The 19,139-nt window shown below is 39.7% G+C and overlaps 3 protein-coding genes across 6 annotated transcripts; all 3 read left to right on the forward strand.

Annotated features, from left to right (window-relative positions):
- Positions 1-47: 47 nt before the first annotated feature.
- On the forward strand, positions 48-3,410 carry LOC103697726 (alpha-1,3-arabinosyltransferase XAT3-like). 2 transcript variants are annotated; one of them, XM_017840514.2, is made up of 3 exons: positions 48-324; positions 517-594; positions 2,090-3,410. In XM_017840514.2, the coding sequence occupies exons 1-3, from the start codon at positions 183-185 to the stop codon at positions 3,283-3,285; spliced, it is 1,416 nt and encodes a 471-aa protein (XP_017696003.2). In that variant the 5' UTR covers positions 48-182; the 3' UTR covers positions 3,286-3,410. The 2 variants fall into 2 exon arrangements, with proteins under 2 accessions (XP_017696003.2, XP_008777867.2); XM_008779645.3 differs by having other exon boundaries at positions 520-594.
- A 6,038-nt stretch (positions 3,411-9,448) lies between these two features.
- LOC103696210 (alpha-1,3-arabinosyltransferase XAT3-like) lies at positions 9,449-12,760 on the forward strand. Of its 3 annotated transcripts, none has more exons than XM_026800597.2 (5): positions 9,454-9,804; positions 9,953-10,048; positions 10,284-10,448; positions 11,116-11,238; positions 11,409-12,760. In XM_026800597.2, the coding sequence occupies exons 1-5, from the start codon at positions 9,663-9,665 to the stop codon at positions 12,590-12,592; spliced, it is 1,710 nt and encodes a 569-aa protein (XP_026656398.2). In that variant the 5' UTR covers positions 9,454-9,662; the 3' UTR covers positions 12,593-12,760. The 3 variants fall into 3 exon arrangements, with proteins under 3 accessions (XP_026656403.2, XP_026656398.2, XP_008775973.2); XM_008777751.4 differs by having other exon boundaries at positions 9,458-9,804; positions 10,278-10,448; XM_026800602.2 differs by lacking the exon at positions 10,284-10,448 and having other exon boundaries at positions 9,449-9,804.
- A 3,080-nt stretch (positions 12,761-15,840) lies between these two features.
- On the forward strand, positions 15,841-18,924 carry LOC103696231 (beta-1,2-xylosyltransferase XYXT1-like). The gene is made up of 5 exons (XM_008777777.4): positions 15,841-16,295; positions 16,417-16,494; positions 16,735-16,899; positions 17,129-17,254; positions 17,494-18,924. The coding sequence occupies exons 1-5, from the start codon at positions 16,166-16,168 to the stop codon at positions 18,678-18,680; spliced, it is 1,686 nt and encodes a 561-aa protein (XP_008775999.2). The 5' UTR covers positions 15,841-16,165; the 3' UTR covers positions 18,681-18,924.
- Positions 18,925-19,139: the final 215 nt, after the last annotated feature.

Below are 19,139 nucleotides of genomic sequence, written 5' to 3' on the forward strand. Positions count from 1 at the left end.
CCTTGTTGTTGTCTTCTATTCCTCAGTTTTGCTATGAGGCCGGCCAAAGGCACAACCTGAGTTATATAGGCATCGAGGTTTGGAGGCCTGACCATTTGTCTCTGCTTCAATATACTCTTTCTGAGGAATATCAAAGAACTTCCAAGAGCGGTTGAAAGATTAAAGTCCTCAGTACCCAGGAGATGGGGCACCATACAAGGTTGTCAAAAAGCTTCAGTCGAAGAGAACCCCAAAAGCTTGGTTTAGCATTGCTCGTGGGATGCCTTCTGGTCTTGATGACCCTCTTTGCAGTCTCCAAACTCTTTGTTATTCCTTTCCCTTCTTGTAAGTTCCTCTAGCCTGTCTTTATATTTCGCAACTCACACCCGTGGCCTGGCATGAGAAGTCATACTGTCATAGGTGCTAAATTGGGTGGTGTTAAAGTTTTCATGAATAATAACTAACCATTTCTCCCTTAAATATGAATTAATGACTCATGTCATGATTAATCTTTTTAATCCTTTTCTTTTTGTTCAGCAGTGAGTCTCTGGAGGCCAATTCATGCTGTCCCACCAGATATCATGGAGGAAGATAAAATTGGTCTTCATCAGCCAGGTAAGCCGATCATTCGATATCTCGTAGACCATGAAGATATTTGCTGAAAACATTGAAAGTTGGTAGGTATGGAGTCTCCCAATCATCAAGACTGAAATCGATGCATTATAATTGTTTCCAAGCGAGTAATCAAGCTTGTCGAGCTTGATGTTTCGAGTTCTTGCTTGAAGAACTCACTCTTTTCTTTCATATGGAAAATAGTTTTTACAAGAAAAAATGTAGTGAAAAGATTTGCATGCCTATCTAATGACAAGATGAAAAACATAAGTTACAAGTTACCGGGTGATCTTATATCATGATAATTTTCAGCATGACATTACATCACAATATTTTGATTCTGAAATTTAGGAGTATGTATTTCTTTTAAAAGTTGGCTGACTTCAATTATTTAGAAAAAAAAATCATAACAAATAAAACTTCTTTGACAACATTAGAGGATTTTTTCCCCTGTTTTCCTTTTTTTTTTTCTCATGCAAAAGATGGGTAAACAAAAGAGATTGCGAGAATATCTATGGAGTAAGCAATTCTATTAGGAAAACACTTTGAGGCCCCAACCAGGTACCAAGAAACTGGTTCATTGCCGTGCCTCATGAGGTGATTAGTGCTTTATCAAATTGACCCAGCGAATCGAACTAATCCCCTGGTTCCATATGGCACAGAGTTTGAGTTTTTATTTTTATTTTGAGTACCATTGTTGGGATGTGGGGTAATAATCATCATTTTATTTTATATAAGCCCATACTTTGAGCATTTTGGTATTAGAAGAGATTAATTAAAGTTGTTAGGCCAGATATTGGTAAGAGTTGGTGATCAGATGCCAAATGCTTTCTATTATCACAGCTAACACTAACCTACACTCTTTCTCCTAATGGTGACCTAAGAGAGAAACTCAAGATTTTCTCAACCAAGACTGAATCCACACAAGCAGCTTATCCCTTGACACTTTCTCAGACTTGACCAGAGAGCCATAAAAAACAGCACTAAGAGAACTGGACTGGATTAGCCTGTCAGGACCCGAACTTGGTCATCTATTAGTCACTCTCATAAACTGATCATTTAATTGGCTAGAATAGAATAAGCTATAATATATCCAACTAAATGTTCTATTCGAAATGTTCCCAAATTCAAGCAGTTTCTCAGATGTTAAGAGCATAGAAAGGGGGACCTAACTCAAATACCACTAGTCCCTGTCTGTGATATTTCTCAGAGGACACCAGGTAGGCACTGCTTTGGTTTCTGTTTCAGGACACCATTTGGTTATTCTTTTAAAAACAATTGGTTATGTATCTTTAGTCATCTACTAATTTTTTAAGCGGTCTGACAAGTTCAACTGATATCTGGATACTTGGATTTTGAAGAAAATACAACAAATTGTAATTCGGATGGAATTAAATGGGGTAGACTCAGTTCATTGACCATTAAATTGGAGAAATATGGTTTAAAACTGCAAATTAGCATGTTTGATTGACTTGATCATTTTTTTTTCTGTGTGAAGATGCAAGAAACCAAAATGTAAAGAAGAAACAAGAGAGGATGCCACTCTGTGACTTTTCTAGCCGAAGATCAGATGTTTGTGAGATGGATGGTGATATTAGGATCCATGGGAATTCTTCCTCCATTTTCTTATTGGTATCTTCCAATAGCAACACTTCAGAAACACATGAATCATGGCGGATAAAGCCTCATGCTCGAAAGCACGACGGCTTCATACTGTCTCGTGTCGGTGAAATGTCTGTGAAATCTTTGGCTGCCTATGAACAAGTCCCTGCATGTGCAGTCAATCACACTGTTCCTGCAATCATCTTCTCAACTGGTGGATATATGGGAAACCCCTTCCATGACTTCACTGATGTACTCATTCCTCTTTTCATAACATCCAGCCAATACCATGGAGAAGTTCAGTTTCTTATCAGTGAAATTGTGCCAAACTGGATTACAAAGTACCAACCAATCCTAAAACAGCTCTCTCATTACGAAATCATCGACTTCAACAAGGATGACACAGTTCGTTGCTACCCTCATGCAATCGTAGGTCTTAGATTTCACAAGGAGATGAGCATTGATCCCTTGAAAGCTCCAAATGGCCAAACTATGATTGACTTTGCACAATTTATGAGAAGTTCTTTTGCAGTGGAGAGACAAAGCGCAATCAAGCTAGGCCCCGATCAAGATAAGAAGCCTAGACTTCTAATAATCTCAAGGAAGCGGACGCGGTCGTTCACAAATGTAAAGGAAATTGTTGAAATGGCAGAAGGATTGGGCTTTGAAGTAGTTGTAGCAGAGGCCAATTCATCATCCAGCTTGGTTGATTTTGCACAGCTAGTGAACTCATGCGATGTAATGATGGGAGTTCATGGAGCTGGACTTACGAACCTTGTATTCCTTCCAACTAATGCAGTAGTGATTCAAGTAGTTCCTTTGGGTGGATTGGAAAAGATAGCTCGGGCTGATTTTGGAGTGCCGTCGTTGGACATGAAGCTGAGGTACTTGCAGTATACTATTAGTGAAGAGGAGAGCACACTTATACAGCAGTATCCTAGAGACCATGCAGTGTTTAAAGACCCTGCCTCAATTCGGAACCAAGGATGGCTTGCTCTGAGGGCTATATATTTGGTCAAACAAAATGTAAAGCTTGATGTGGTCAGGTTCAAGGGTGTCTTGTTGCAAGCTCTTGATTTCCTCCATCAATAAGAATCTGGACGCATTGGTCATAGAATATTTTTCTCTTCTTATTCATCCATTCGCTTACAGTTTCTCATCGTTTGCCGATTCGAACTATGTTTGCATACAAAGAAATTAAATTGCTTCGTTTTCTAGCTCGGTATCTGATGAATGTTGAGGGCATGACTTAGTTGGGTTGGCTTTTAGATCATCAGGAATCATGTTTGTTCGAACAGTGTATTAGAAGAAACACATTCTTTTGTGACAAAATCCGATTGTCTGAATATCTGAAAAGCTTCCGTCTCTTTCAGGACCGGGCCTTCCTTGACATCTACACACACATATGTTCAATGGTGCAAGGAGTGGCTTGTTTTTGTTCTTTTATAGTGATGACTGGCTAATCTGAGAGGTCTTCATGAACCATGGTTGGGTTTGAAGAAGAAATTATGTGTCCATTTTGTAAATGATATTAAGTTCTCGTTGGAAAGTATTATATACATATCAAGGGAAAAAATGCTTCAGGACATCCATCAGTCACACAAAAATTAATATTCCTCGTACCCTCATGACGTTGGCTTGGAAACTCAACCAACCCCGCATGTATTAGACTGTGAGCCACACCAATTGTCACGCCCCAAACTCAGCACCCAAGTCCGGCACATGACACGGCCACACATTCTCTAGAACAGAGCTCTAGAGAGCATGCAATGCCTAAAAATATAGTACAACCTCAATATTCGTAATCAACAATAATATTAATTCATACCAAACAACAAAATTGATTCAATTACAAAATTTTAACCAGTATCGGTGATGCTCTATCTAATCATCCGTCTACCTACAATTTCAACCATAGCCATGTATTATGCAACCTGCAACTCTGAAAAAGAGAAAGAGAAAGGGGTCGTGAGCTTTACAACATAGTAATAATCCATACGCATCCACACCAAACAATAATAATATAAGTTTAAAAACAGCAAGAAATAATATAATTTTAATAATAATAAAATTTTCCTATAGGCCGAGCACTGGTCGGCTTTGGGCCTAGCCTATTCGGGCCGGCCCACAAGCCCAGGCTGGCAAGTTAGGGCGGTTCAGGCCTGGCCACTCTGGGCCAGCCCACAAGCCCAAGAACCGGGTTATTGCACCAATCATCTTCTTCTTTTTTTTTTTCCTCCTGCGACTGAATTGGTGCCCCATTACATTGCTCTTTTAGTTTTCTCATTATTTTTCTCGATACGATAGGAAAGACAAATTATGCAATTGTTAGTAAATCAGCAGTATCAGCATAACTCAGAAAACTTCCTACAGTCTACTGAAGTCGATGAGATTCTGAACTTCTCATAACAATTGATGCTTTCTCTGAACATTGCATATAAAAAGAAATAGTATAGACATGTCAAACACCTATTCATGGAATAGGTATCTTGCTCCATCTAGAGGTCATGGATTCTAAACACCTTGCACTATATCCTTTTGAGTTACCATCATTGCATTGAGGTATGAAATGAGCATCTTTCATGTTATCATGCATGGCATCCACGTAGGGTTTTTTTATTGGCGCCACCTTGCCAGTGAATAAAATGTGGTTGGTGCCTGGTCCCTGTTGATTCGCTGCAGTGGCATAATGAGTGCATGCATGAGATTTGTGACCTGGGACCAGGGTATGAGGTGTATGCCGAATGCCGCCAGAATCCAAACTGGAGCTTTGTGTCCCATCAACCTGTATGAAATATTGCTTAAGGCCAATCTTGTTAGCCAACTAAACGATTCCTTGCAGTTTCTTCCAAAGAGACAACCTTGGATCAATTCGATATTCCCCAAATCCACAGATCCACCAGAGGATCTTGTTTTCTAGTGGGGTTGCTCTGTTTTGGTCCCATTTGGCTTATGAGGATTGATGTTACAATTTGTTCTGACTTGTTTGTACAGGGTGGGCTCTTAGTTGGGTTCACCCCTCTCTCATTTTATTAATTCAATTAGGTGAACGGTGGCTAGCAACCACTTAGTCCAAAAAAAAAAAACACTAAAGTATTGGTTTTCATATCTAGTTGCTTTGTTTTGGTCCCATTTGGCTTATCAGGATTGCTGTTACAATTTGTTCTGACTTGTTTGTACAGGGTGGGCTCTTAGGTGGGTTCCACCCCTCTCTCAATTTATTTTTATTTTTTATTTTAATGTAAAGGGGAGGGAAAAGGAGCCACCCGAAGATTAATCATATTTACAATAGAGATGAGGAGCAGAAATAAGTTACATTATCCGGAGATAAGAGGAACAGATGCAAAAAAAAGAAGCTAAATGGTTTCAAACCAAGTGTTTAATAATCAGGATAGAAAATATTGATGCTTGTAAGAAGAAGTAGTGGAGCATTTACAAAGATTCTCAAAAAAAACACCAGAATCTAGAATGTTCTCATTTTATTAATTCAATTAGGTGCATGCTGGTTAACAACCATTTAGTCCAAAAAAAAATACTAAAGTATTGGTTTTCATATCCAGTTCAAGGGTGACTTTGGAACAGTTATGACCGGGATAAGGTAGAAGATAGATAGAATATGTCGCCGTCTTCTTGCTGATATTTGGGTTATGATGGTCTAATCTTTTTTCGGATCTCTCATATCAGCAGGGAAGTGAACGAGGATAGAGATTGCTTGGTTCAAATTTTGTTCATTCCAATGCTAATTTCATTGGAACTGACTCGATTATTCCTAATCTTGTAACGGTTGATATCATGACTTAAAAATTTGATAGAATGTAGTAATTGGGTCCTCGCAATTTTTACATAGAAGTATTAGTTCGTCAGAAACTTAATTTTGAAGCATTAATCAAATGTTTTCTTATGGGTGTGCATGAATAAAATGTTTCTCTACCCGATCATTCTTTTTTTGATATTTATGTTTAGATCCTATCTAAAAACACGGGTGTTTAGATAGGATCTTAACATAATATCAGAGCCCACCGGTCCTTTTTGCCTACCAAAACTTCCACACTCTCACCTACTAATCTAAGTTTTGTGTCTCGAGCTCTACACATGAGAGGAGGTATTGAGGAATAATAGTCTCACATTAGATAGGTTAAGAACTCTTGTGGTGCTTTCGTACTCTTGGATCCATCTATCTAAACATTTGGGTTTTCTGATAGAATCTTAACAATTTAATAGAAAAAATAGCATAACTTTAAAATGGTAGATGAAAAATCAAATATAACAATTTTACTTATCTTTTTTATTATTATTATTTTGAGCAACTAGCAGGTTCCTTAAATATTCTCTAGAAAAACCCCGTTTATTTCTTTTTTCTAAACAAACAAGAAAAATCTTTTAATCAATACAATGCTTCCCATTTTTTACTAGGTACCTTTTATTTTTTTAGTACCGATATTTAACGAAATATTACTGGATGGGTAACTACCTTGAAGCCCTCTACCCTCCCTTTCTTTCTTTTTATTAATCCCTCAAGAAGATCTACTTTTGTGCCTTTTTATCTGACACTTAGTTTTCTCTCCAATTTTTTGTTCCATTTGGCTGTGCATGTGTACGTTGTAACTATCTATATGTATGAAATTGTACTTAACTATTAATATTTGCTAAGAAACTATTAATCTCTTAAAAAAAAAGAAATATTCATCCCCGTTTCATGTGCGCTTTTGTCTGCTTTTTTGTTAAATTTTGTCCCTTTTTGCTACACCCATGTGCCTGCACACATGCATGCATACACCTATTTTTTCCATGGGAATGCATGACCAATTATTAGACATCTGAAGAAAGTTGTATCGAGTTATTAGATTTTATTTGGTTCAAGCATGCATATTGATGCATTGGAGGCAAAGTAGCTTAAAATAAACTACCATAGATCCCTTCTAACCTGCACTTCATTTGTTCTACCTTGGCAATGGAATAGTTTTATCCTTCTTTCGGATTAAGTGGGAAGGAGTGAATTCTATAACTTCCTGAAATATCTCCTCGATCTACCCTTGGAATAAAGCGAGTTACAAAAATTTCTTTGGCATAATAAGTTGATAAAATTCATCACCACTTATTCCAGTATAACCCCAATCACCAAGGTGTCTTAGAAGAAGCAAATCATTCTGCCAATCTCATGGCAAAAAAATCTCTCTTCATGTCTCTTCAATAAGTTATTGACACTACATTCTACCAACATCGTCAAAAGAAAAAATAAAAAGAAAAAAGATGGTATGGACGCTACATGATGACTACGTGCTTGCCACTTTTTAAGCAATCTTGTTCATTAATCGATAAGAAAAAAGAACTCTGTTTCAACTTCCAATTGGATAATTATCTTAGAAACCATTTGAAATTTCATGCCGGGATATCCGCTGCAAGCACAAGATATCTACGGTTTGCAAGGAATGCAAGGGGAGGAGGAGGAGGAGATTGGACGCTTTGTAAATACCATCATACCAGATCTCCTAACATCTTCCAAAAGCCAGATATTATTAATTTTCTGTAATCATTCTTTTTACATACATATAAAGTCAATGGTTCCAACCTTATCTTAGTGGGAACAAGGAGAAGTTGAACATGTGTAGTCCAGGGAGGGCTGTGGACAGGTTCCCACAAGATCTAGAATGCCATTAATATATCATCACAGTTTTGTTAACGTTGAGCGAGTCTTTGGAATGATTACGTGTTGAACTTGAACATGGAGCTTCCTTTCCCTTAGAAGGGAACATCCCATGTGTTCTTCCCGGAGAGGGTAACCCTATACTTGTAGGGTTGATGCACTATTTTCACTTAATAGTTGTTACAGTAACATATTAAAGGACTGCTTTCTAGAACCTGACACTTGGACACAACCAGTGGGCAATGAGATCTAGAGTTTTTTCTAGTAGCTTAGAACAGGGTCTTTGATAGATCACTAGGGAAAGACCATTAATAAATATAAAGTATAAAAAAGAAGCTAGTGGATACTAATTCTTGTTATAAGAATCAAAAGCTCATGAATCGTGCCTTCCTTCACCCACCTATACTCCACATGGCTAACGTAGAATTTCTTCGTTGAGGACATCATCAAATATGAAATATGGCTTGTGGAGTGCATACTCTAAGAAACATTATTCTTCTAATTAAATTTAATGACTTCCTTCTTTTTCAGAGAATAATGGTGGAAGACCCACCAATTATCTCATAGAATACTTATATGAATGACTTTGTGATGGAGCACCTCTTGAGCTTTTAAACAAGACCTCGCAACAGAAGACAGGTGCAATATCTTGGAAATTTAGCATGTTTGGCACACTGGCACTGCTGCTGCTGATATGCAATTACATAAAGAATGAGATATAGATGATCGAAACCGTTGAAAAGCAGAGGCTTTTCATTTACATGGTTGATGGTGTATCTTTTTCAAGGTTTGAGAATGAACCATCCTCTCAATAGCGGAAGGCTGCAAAGGCTGACCGATAGCTCTGTTTTGCAAACTGTGGGAGGTTAAGAAGGCATTCTCAGACGTCAATGACTCGTACTTTTTTATAAAAATTAAAAGCATAGGTGGCCTTAAAGTAACTCTGTAGATTATCTAGCGAAGTCGGCGAGGGAAAAGTTGACTTCTGGATTGGTCTAAGGTGCCTAATCATTATACTTCTTTACTATAAATTAATTATTGAATTGCTGCAACTTGCGACCATAACCATGCAACCAATCTGTTCATTCAGACTTTTGACTACAAGATTTTGCCGCATCCTTGCAACCCCAACCACTCGAAAAGTTCCTGTTTTCTTATTCTTTTATTATTATTTTTATCCGTTGAGAAAAGGAAGAAACATGCTCTTCCTCCTTCGTTAAGACAATGAAAAGCTCTGTTATCTCATTTCTAAGAAGGGATAGGTCCGAGGAGTGCTATAAAACCATGCTAAATCGTTTTCAAATTTATGCTATCGCTTCTTTTTTTTTTTTGGATAAAAAACGGCATTCACATAAATCTTGCATGGGTACAACCTGCAATTTATGCCGTGACTTCACGTCATCTAGCTTTTAGTCAATAAAATACTCCTAGACCACAATCATATTTTCGAGTGGCATGTGAAGCATGTATAAATGCTGCATACTTAATTTTTTTCACGCAAGGATGACCAAGACAGCCTTGCCGTCTCATTTGAAGTCGCCAACTGGTTAATATTCCTTGAGAATCACTCCAAAGTCGTGGAGTTTGGATCCCGTCACTCTCTAAAACTAAACAAGAGGTCTCAAGGACAAAATTGAATGTGGAAATATTCTAGTCAATTGCAATGCTCCTTCCCTCACTTCCCCATTAGAAATACTAGCTAGTTGGCCTTAGCAGCCACAAAGGAAAGCAATAAAGAGAGCCGGGTGGTGCCAGCTTTCTGCTATCTTCGTCTGCGACTAAGGTGTTAAGGAGGAGATTGCATAGAGCCACTGATATCTAGAAGATGGGGAATGAGAAGGAGTTTGTTAGGAACATAGGTCGAATCGAACCCCGATCGCTTAGTTTCGGATTGCTCATTGGATGCTTTCTTGCCTTGATGATCTACATGTCCATGTCCGATCGTTATGTAACTCCTCTACCGACCGGTAAGTCGCTTTCGACCAAACTGATAATCTCACTGTCTGTAGCCATGGATTCAGCAGCTGCTAGCTATGCGAGATTGGTGGATTTGCAAACCATATGAAACAAGCTGCATGAGAATTTAAATTTAGCATTGCGTTAAAATTCTTGTAGGTCCAGTTGGCTTTACAGTTGAGCCCCGAGCAGCGCCAGCTCGTGGAGTTCCTTCTAGTCCCATGGTGGAGCACAAGATGAATTCGCCGCAAGTAGGTAAGACCAGAATATGACATGAAATTGGCAACTACTATTTATCGTTGCCTGAATTGATCCTCTGATTCGTATAGCTCTCGAAACTCGTTTAGTTAAAAGTGAGCATGACCATGATGAGTCTTTTTGAGTTTGATCCTTCCACTAGATTATACAATCTTTGTTCATCTCTTAAGATCTATTGGGTTCTTTGATCGACAACATGACCGATCATATTGTAATCATTGAGAAGATGCAGGACCGCGAAATGCTGCAGAGGAGAATAAACTAAGCAGTGATGCTTCGCATCCAGGATCAGATCTCTTCGAGGAGAATGATGCTATTAATGTGCGACGGAATTCATCATCTATGATTCATGATGCTTCCTCTGGAAGGCAAGATGCAATTAGCGCCCAGCAACTCGGTGAGCCAATGATTAGAGTTTTCATACTAATATCACAGGTTAAAACTTAAAAGATGTGCGAGTTGACTAGGCTCCATCAGCAAGTAATCCCAGCTGCAAATCAATAATTGAGCACACAGTTTGGATTTCCAGTAGTTGGCATCGTACAACCCTAGCTGTTTTCCAGTAGCTCGCTTCAAAGGGAAACCTATTCTTCTATTTTTATTTTTCTTTTTTTCTTTTTTTCTTTTTTTTTTGGAGGGGGGGTCCACTTACACATAGATGTGAGTATGCCATGAGAAATTAAAAGACAAAACACGATTGAGGCTCTGTGGGATGGGGCCACTGCCATCTCATATATAGGCTCCAGAATGATGAGCTGCGGAGGAGATGACTCAGTCCACTGCACTGTTCGCCTCCCGAAAAACATGTGCGACCCAAAAAGAATCAAGACTGCCCAGAAGATGACAGACATCCCTGACTAGTGGGTGTAGATCTGGCCTGGCACGTCCGCACCTGACCAAGAATATCCGCTGGGCCCCCAAGTATACACTAGAATATACGAGACCCTCCCACGCCGCGAGCAGCTCTGCCACTAGGATAGACTCATCGAAAATGCGTTGTTCCCTGCCGCAATCAACCTGAGCTCCTGGTGTCTAATCACGAAACCTATTCTTCTTTGTTACAGGGAACGAAAACATCAGAGAGGATCAGCATGAAAAGGATGGCGGCAGCAGGGTCCCAGACAAAAATTCTTCTACTACTGGTGATTCAACTCAGAAAGAAAATATCATGAATCCCAAGCAACTAGGTATGTTGGTTTCCTTTCTACATTGAATCTCAGAGTCGCAACTGCTTAAACTGGCATTTATAAATATCCAATATGCTATTTCAGCGAAAATAGCTGAAGAAGCTGTCATAACACAACTTCTGGTTCCCACTGCCAGTGTCTAATGTGGGTTCTTCTCTCTCTTTGTGAAGGTGAAAGCAGTGAGGCTGTCAAGCCTCAAAGGAAGCCAATGTGCGATTTTTCTAGCGCAAGATCTGATATCTGTAGAATGGAAGGAGACGTCAGGATTCATGGGAAGTCCTCCTCCGTGGTGTTCGTTGCTTCCAATCAGATGGGCGATCCAGAACCAAATGAGTCGTGGCGACTCAGGACTTACGCTCGTAAGTTCGACAAAACCATAATGGAGAAAATCAGGGTAGTGTCCGTTAAACTGTCGAGCAGTATCGATGCCCCTCGTTGCACCCTCCATCACAGCGTCCCCGCCATTGTATTCGCAGTTGGTGGGTACACTGGAAACGTATACCACGACTTCAATGACGCACTGATTCCTCTCTTCATAACTTCGAGACAATTTAATGGAGAAGTCCAGTTGCTCATAACCAACACACAGCTCTGGTGGGTGCACAAGTACCGCCATATCCTGCAAAAGCTCACTCGATATGAGATTATCGATTTCGACAACGATGATCAAGTTCGCTGCTACCCCCATGCTATCGTCGGCCTCGAAAGCCATGAAGATATGGCCATCGACCCCTCGAGAGCTCCAAATGGGTATTCCATGGTCGACTTCACAAAATTTGTGAGCAGCGCCTACTCCCTCGATCGAGACTCGCCCATCAAGATGGGATTACATCCCGAGAGGAAGCCAAGGCTTGCAATCATAGATAGACATCGAACTAGAAGGCTTACGAATGTCGAGGAAGTTGTTAAAATGGCAGAGGAGTTGGGCTACGAGGTGCTGAGAGCAGAGGCCAAGTTTGAGACTCAAGTTGCCGAGTTTGCACACATCATCAACTCGTGCGATGTGATGATGGGCGTGCATGGGGCCGGGCTCACAAATATGTTGTTCCTTCCAATGGGTGCAGTGTTTATCCAGGTAGTCCCCTGGGGTAGGTTGGAAAAGATAGCTAGGTATGACTATGGGGACCCAGCCGGGAACATGAAGCTGCAGTACATGGAGTATAGCATCAGTGAAAAAGAGAGCACTCTTATAGATCTGTACCCTAGAGACCACCCTGTGTTCAAAGATCCCATGTCATTTCACAGGCGTGGATGGCTTGCTATGGGGAAAGTATACCTAGTTGAACAAAATGTGAAGCTTGATTTGAGAAGGTTTAGACCTGTTCTGCTGAAAGCCCTCGAGCTCCTCCATTAACAATAGAATAAAGGCATCGGCTGTATCTTTAGTATTTTAATTATTGTCTCACTGTTTTGTTCGTTTTCAAGAAAGACAGAGTTTCTCTCTCTCTTTTTTTTATATATATACAATCCCTCTTTTTATAGGTTAATTGCAAATATAAATATCTTTATTTACATACTTACATATTGATATCTTTTGTATATCATAAATTCCCCGACAAAACACAAGTTTAACTTTGTGTTAGTCATAATAAAAAATTGTCACATTAATTCCCATGCCTTCCCTCACCTGGTCTTTTGAAGCTTCTAGCTAGTGAACCACTTGTGTTTCTTGATGTGCTGCCCCCAATGTCCCTAGGGTTTAGATCTCAATTATAGCTAAAACACCATAACGATGTTGTAATAGAGTCAAATGAGGATTCGCGGATATGTTGAGGAAATTACTCGAGAAGAAAACTGGGAAGGCAACAGTGAAATGAGCAGATTTTGGGAGGATTCTTGGGTGAACAATACCCCCTCTGCCTTCAATTTCCACAGCTATAATCAGAAACTACCAGATCCAATGCCACAGTGTCCTCACAATGTAAAAAGAGAACAAAGCAGGATGTCTCTTTTTGAATCAACCTAAATGATGAAAAGAGAGCAGAACTCAGTAATTTGCTATCTTTGATCTCCCCTCTCCAACTTTCATCATAAACTAACTCACTGCTGTTTTAACTTCAGATCAACTGTTCACAATAAAATCTTTGTACAAATTTGTGAGATCAAGTGGACTTTTTTCCATGAATCATTGAAGCCCCAGAGAAAACAAAGTTCTTCCTATGGCTGGCTCTAAAAAATAGGTTACACATTGAGAGATGATGGAGGATGCTCCCTTTTGTCACTGCAGTAATGATACTATAAACCACCATTCTACTTCATATGCGGTTTGCCATAAGTTGAAGCCCCTCAAATTTTGAAGACGACCTACTGCACTTTTTTCATGGACCACATGGCGAAAGAAAAGGATCAGAGCAGGTACAGGAAGGCCTGGGATCGATTGCCGATTGTTGTTTGTTTGGCATCCGTGGAGAGAAAAAAACAACGGTGTTTTGGGCCAAAAAATCTATCGTTGTCTCAGTTCTTTCTAAGATAAATTGCAATGTTCCTAGCCGGGGCAGCAGTTGCACCGCACAGGCAAATGATGGGCTCACCTCCCAGCTATTTAATCTCCCTAACTTAACCAAATCTTTTTTTTTAACATTATATAGAGACATCAACATGTGGAAAACGTCCACATTCCAAAAGGTCCGCTTATATGGTTATCCTACCAAACGAAAACCAAGTAAATTCAAGGCAAATAGGAACAAGAATGGAGTGTGGGTTTACCACCATAGTATAAATATTGGGTACGTCATGGCATGACCCCCACCGGCTCGAGGCCCATCTCAACCTACTGCCAGCCACCGAGAAATGCCAAGACTACTACCGAACTCCGGTGAAGTTACATCTCTCTCGAACATTTCATCGAACACATTCCCTGCGTCGCCTGCCGCTCACCGAACAACATGCCTTCCCATTCCGCTGCTGTGCTCGTCAAACAGGATGCCCGATTACCCGGCGGAGCCACCAAAACCTTTCCATTTCGTTCCAGCCGCCGTACACCTGAACACGAACCACTCCCTCCCCATGGTAGGCCTCTTGTGTGGACCTCCGCGCACCATTTTTTATGCACGTCGATCCATCACCTCCTTTGGCTGTGTCTAAATACCTAATCATTCCTTGAACAGCATTAACTATTGGAATTCACTTCCTAACTACCTAAAAAAAAAAAAAATTATTGTTAGTACTCTACCCTACTATTTGGTTAGCACTCTGGTACGATGAAGCAGTGGAAAAAATAAAAGAGGGGAGAGAGAGAGAGAGAGAGAGAATTTAGACGGTTAAAATTATATATTAAAATATTTATAAAAAATAATAATAATTTTATTTTTTTCTCGGTATATCTCAAAAATTATATATATTTGTATAGAAGCTCCATACAAAAAAATAATATAGTCTAACAATGAAAAATATTAGTGACCGATACAAATTGTTATGTGATCCCTAAAATTACTCTAACAAAATTATGTTAATAAAAAAAATAATATAAATTGATACAGAATTATGTTAATAAAAAAAATATTATACGCGATACAAGTTGTTAAGTGATTTCTAAAATTATACTAATATTATGCTATCCTTCTCTAAAATAATTTTAATCTGGTTAAGTACTTTTTTTTTTTTTTCCCCGTTCATTGATTAAATAAGTCATTCCTTCCTTTTGAGTGATATTTGGCTCGTTAGCTGGATAATTCCTTTCTCTAAGCGTCCAAACAGCACTATTAGCACTATGTCACGAGCCAACCAAGTAATACTTTTCCTATCCGTTGCTTCGGCATAAGAAGAATTTCATGTGTACTTTCGCACACTGGGCTTTATGTGCGACAAATTTATATATACCTCGACAGCTGCTTGGGACCAGATAATGAGCCGTTCATTACTTTCTTTATCACTCAACGAAGAATTTAAGATCAAGTGGTTGGAAACAGCATACAATCCATTACAAGAAAAAGAAGGCAGATGGTTGCTTCTGCTCCTGGCGTTGGCCTTGGAATCAACGAGGTTTAATTTCCTTGGAGCTTTGCTCTCAAACGTTTTTAGAAAAGAAGACAACAGGGCTCTTCAGTAGTTGGTCCATCGACATTAACTGAAGCAATAATTGGACAATGAATTGATCCGATGGTCATTGTCATGCATCAAGAACCTGACGTCCATCCATCTTGGTCCCTACCAAATTAACACCCAAAACTCTCATGTATGGGACATACATAGAAGCACCATCTTGGAAATGACATAGATCTTAAGAAGTGCCTAGGGTAAGTCTTCAGCAGTCCATAGGCAAACAAATAAACCATCGAACCATCTAAATCACTTTCAAAAATTTAGGCCATTATTTCACTCCATCTTGCTTTAAGAATAAAAAAACTCATATGAAATTAAAAAACCTTTTTTGAGAAGAAAAAAAAGAAAGGAAAAGCCCTACTGTATCAAGCTAGCACAAGTGACAGGTCAAGCACGTAACCTGCTAGGATTTTTAATTTAAAGACCGGGGGAGGAAGAGATCCATCACTTGGATGCTCATCAGTAAATAATAAATAGTGATACTTAAATGAGGGAGAAGAAGCATCGCCATGTTGCTTAAAGAGCCAAGCTGTCTGTATTAATTTGCTTCATTCGTGAGTTCCCACAAGCCACCAAACATATACAACTGGAAGAAAAAACTTTCAACTACATCCATAACGAAGCCATCCTCAAGTGGTCTATCTTGGATCCAGTCCACCTCCAAAGTCCAAACCAAACAACACGTTGTGGAAGTAAAAACTGATGGCTCCTATTAAAATATACCTTTAAGGAGGCCATAACAAGCCATGAAAGCTTGCCTAAAAATAGCACGAAAGCAATAAGAGCGAGAGCCTGGTGTCAGCTTCCTCCGGCTTCCTCCGTGAGAAAGGTGGCGTTGTCCAGCTAAACGATCAAGAGTTAGCGATATCAGAAGACAGGGTTCAAGATGAAGTCTTCTAGGAACTTCAGCCGAGTCGAGCCCCAGAAGCTCGGTGTAGGACTGTTTGTTGGATGCTTTGTGGCCTTGATATTCTACATTTCCATGTCTGATCCTGTTGTGATTCCTTTCCTTAATGGTAAGCGTCTCTCACTCTCTCTCTGTTTTCAACTTAATAATGTCAAAGTCTGAATCAATAAGTTGTAATAATATAGAAGTCTTTAACTAGCTAAAACTTGTAAATCTTATTGGTTTTCCAGCTGATTCCCGGTTAACATCAATATATGGAGTTCATAAAACTCCAGTGGTGGAAGACAAGATGAGCTCTCGAGAATCAGGTAAGAAAAGCTTATGAGTTCCTTGGGAATCATTGTTTTTCATTGCTCGAATTGAACCTCCGGTTCGTATAGGCCTTGAAATTTATGCAGATATAGCATAAATATATAACCAGAATGAGCTGTTGGTTTGATCATTAAGTTGGATGGGTTATGCTCTGGTTATGATTTAAGTAGTTAGATTTGTTGGGCTTTTAGTTTCCATATATGGCTTATCCTACAGCGATTATTGGGAGTATGCAGGACCGGGAAAAGCCAGACAGGAGCACAAGCCAAGCTGCAGTTCTTCAGACCCGAGATCAAATCTCTGCAACAAAAATGATGTAACGAGAACGCAATCGAACTCGTTACCTGCAAAAAGTGATCCTCCCTCTGGAAGACAAGATGCAAGGAATATTCAAAAACTAGGTGAGCCAAATGATTTGAACCTATAATTAGTTTAAAAGCTTTAAAGATTTGCTAGTTGGGTCTCCTTGGAGGATAGCCAGGTGATAAATTTAATCCATGTTCAGGACATCTGATTGGATTCGAAGTAGTTCATAGTATGCGATCTAGTTGGTTTTGTAAGTTTGAATGGATAGATCAAATTTTATATTAGACAGATAAATAAAAGGAGAAGCCTAATGTTCTGTTACAGGGAGCGAAAACAGGATAGAGGATCGACATGAAAAGCATGGTGATTATAAGGTCCCCGACAAAAATTCATCTCCTACAATTGGTGATCCAATGAAGAAAGAGGTCATCATCAACCCCAAGCAACTCGGTATGTTGATAGTTATTGGATCCCAGCAACTCTTCTTTTTCGCATGCATATCTATCTATCTATATATATATATATATATATATATATATATATATATATCCAGTACCAGTAGGCTGGTCATGCCAGGTAACTGAAAAAACTGTCAAATAACTCGATGAAACGCTGTATATGATTCAGCATCTTAGATGGTTAAGCCTTGTTCGGCATATAATAACATGAGCTGCTTTCCTTGTGCCAAGGTGGAAGAAGAGAGAATGTGGAGCCTCAAAAGAAGCCGATTTGTGATTTTTCTGAACAGAGATCTGATGTCTGCGAAGCGAACGGTGATGTTAGAATCCATGGAAAGTCCTCCTCTGTGGTGTTTGTTACTTCGAACCAAAGAGACAATCCGGAATCAAATCAATCATGGCAGATTAAAGCTTATGCTCGCAAAGGAGACCGCAGCTTAATGGCAAATATCAAGGAGGTCTCCGTCAAATTATCGAACGGTCTTGAAGCTCCTCGGTGCACGGTTTATCATAACGTACCTGGCATCGTGTTCTTCAATGGTGGCTACAACGGAAACTACTACCATGACTTCAATGACGTGCTGATTCCTCTGTTCATAACTTCGAGACAATTTGATGGAGAAGTTCAACTCCTCATAAACCACATGCACCTTTGGTGGGTCAACAAGTATCGCCTGATTCTCAACAAGCTCTCGAGATATGAAATTATAGATTTCGACAACGATGATCGAGTGCATTGCTACCCGCATGCGATCGTTGGCCTCCACAGCCACAAGGATTTGAGCATCGACCCCTCGAGAGCTCCAAATGGGTACTCCATGTCGGACTTCTCAGAATTCTTGAGGAGTGCTTATTCGCTCAAGAAAGATCTAGCAATAAAGGTGGCAGAGCTTCCGGAAAGGAAGCCTAGGCTGCTGGTCATATCAAGGGGATTGACTCGAAGATTCGCCAATCTGGAAGAGATCGTTCAGAAGGCCACAGAGTTGGGCTACGAGGTGGTGGTTGCAGAGGCCAGATTCGAGTCGAACGTCGCTCAGTTTTCGCAAATTGTGAACTCATGTGATGTGATGATGGGAGTGCATGGGGCTGGGCTCACCAATCTCATTTTCCTTCCAACGAATGCGGTGTTGATCCAAATAGTCCCTTTTGGAGGGTTGGAAGCGATAGCTAAGATTGACTATGGGGACCCTTCCAAGGACAGGAAGCTGAAGTACTTGGAATACAGTATCAGTGAAGAGGAGAGCACTCTGATAGATCTGTATCCTAAGGACCACCCTGTGTTCAAGGACCCCATGTCAGTTCACAAGCTTGGATGGACAGCTATGGGGGAAATATACCTATATAAGCAAAATGTGAAGCTTGATATGGAGAGGTTTAAACCTGTTCTCTTGAAAGCCCTTGAGCTCCTCCATCAATAGTAGAGGAAAGTTGGAGCTTTACTATATCTTCTTCCGGTTGATTTTTCACCACAAATTTGTCCCAAAGGAGAAGGTTGACTAGAAGGGAAGTTTTAGAAGGGACAAAGCTTGTAAATTGCATCAGGAGTGAACGTGGACCATCTTTAACTACACCAAAGATGGGTGTCTACTTCACTTATTTCTGATCAATAAGAAATGTATTGCTACATTCTCAATTTCAACTTTGGTTTCTCGTTTCATCAGAGGATTTTGATTCAACTATCTATTGGACTCTGCTGTCATCAAAAGTGTTTCATATTTTCAGGATACAACACGCATTCTCTAACATGGTTCAGCCTGCACTTGAACTTTTGAATTACAAAATAAGGTCCAGGTTTTAGTCCTGGGTTGTCCTCCCAAGTGTTAGACCTGGCTAATTCTCTTCCCCTTACCCTGTTATATATATATTAAAAAAGGGAG

This window comes from Phoenix dactylifera, chromosome 8 (genome assembly GCF_009389715.1).
Source record: "Phoenix dactylifera cultivar Barhee BC4 chromosome 8, palm_55x_up_171113_PBpolish2nd_filt_p, whole genome shotgun sequence".
Taxonomy (NCBI): Eukaryota; Viridiplantae; Streptophyta; class Magnoliopsida; order Arecales; family Arecaceae; genus Phoenix; species Phoenix dactylifera.

What these genes read in the sequence shown, in the direction of transcription:
- LOC103696231 (XM_008777777.4), top strand. Translation starts at nt 16,166, where the DNA reads ATGAAGTCTTCTAGGAACTTCAGCCGAGTCGAGCCCCAGAAGCTCGGT. An exon ending in TGTGATTCCTTTCCTTAATG is followed by an intron (nt 16,296 to 16,416) that starts GTAAGCGTCTCT and finishes TTGGTTTTCCAG; the next exon opens with CTGATTCCCGGTTAACATCA. An exon ending in AAGGAATATTCAAAAACTAG is followed by an intron (nt 16,900 to 17,128) that starts GTGAGCCAAATG and finishes GTTCTGTTACAG; the next exon opens with GGAGCGAAAACAGGATAGAG.
- LOC103696210 (XM_008777751.4), top strand. Translation starts at nt 9,663, where the DNA reads ATGGGGAATGAGAAGGAGTTTGTTAGGAACATAGGTCGAATCGAACCC. An exon ending in GATGAATTCGCCGCAAGTAG is followed by an intron (nt 10,049 to 10,277) that starts GTAAGACCAGAA and finishes ATCATTGAGAAG; the next exon opens with ATGCAGGACCGCGAAATGCT. An exon ending in AATTAGCGCCCAGCAACTCG is followed by an intron (nt 10,449 to 11,115) that starts GTGAGCCAATGA and finishes TCTTTGTTACAG; the next exon opens with GGAACGAAAACATCAGAGAG.
- LOC103697726 (XM_017840514.2), top strand. Translation starts at nt 183, where the DNA reads ATGGGGCACCATACAAGGTTGTCAAAAAGCTTCAGTCGAAGAGAACCC. An exon ending in TGTTATTCCTTTCCCTTCTT is followed by an intron (nt 325 to 516) that starts GTAAGTTCCTCT and finishes CTTTTTGTTCAG; the next exon opens with CAGTGAGTCTCTGGAGGCCA. An exon ending in AATTGGTCTTCATCAGCCAG is followed by an intron (nt 595 to 2,089) that starts GTAAGCCGATCA and finishes TTCTGTGTGAAG; the next exon opens with ATGCAAGAAACCAAAATGTA.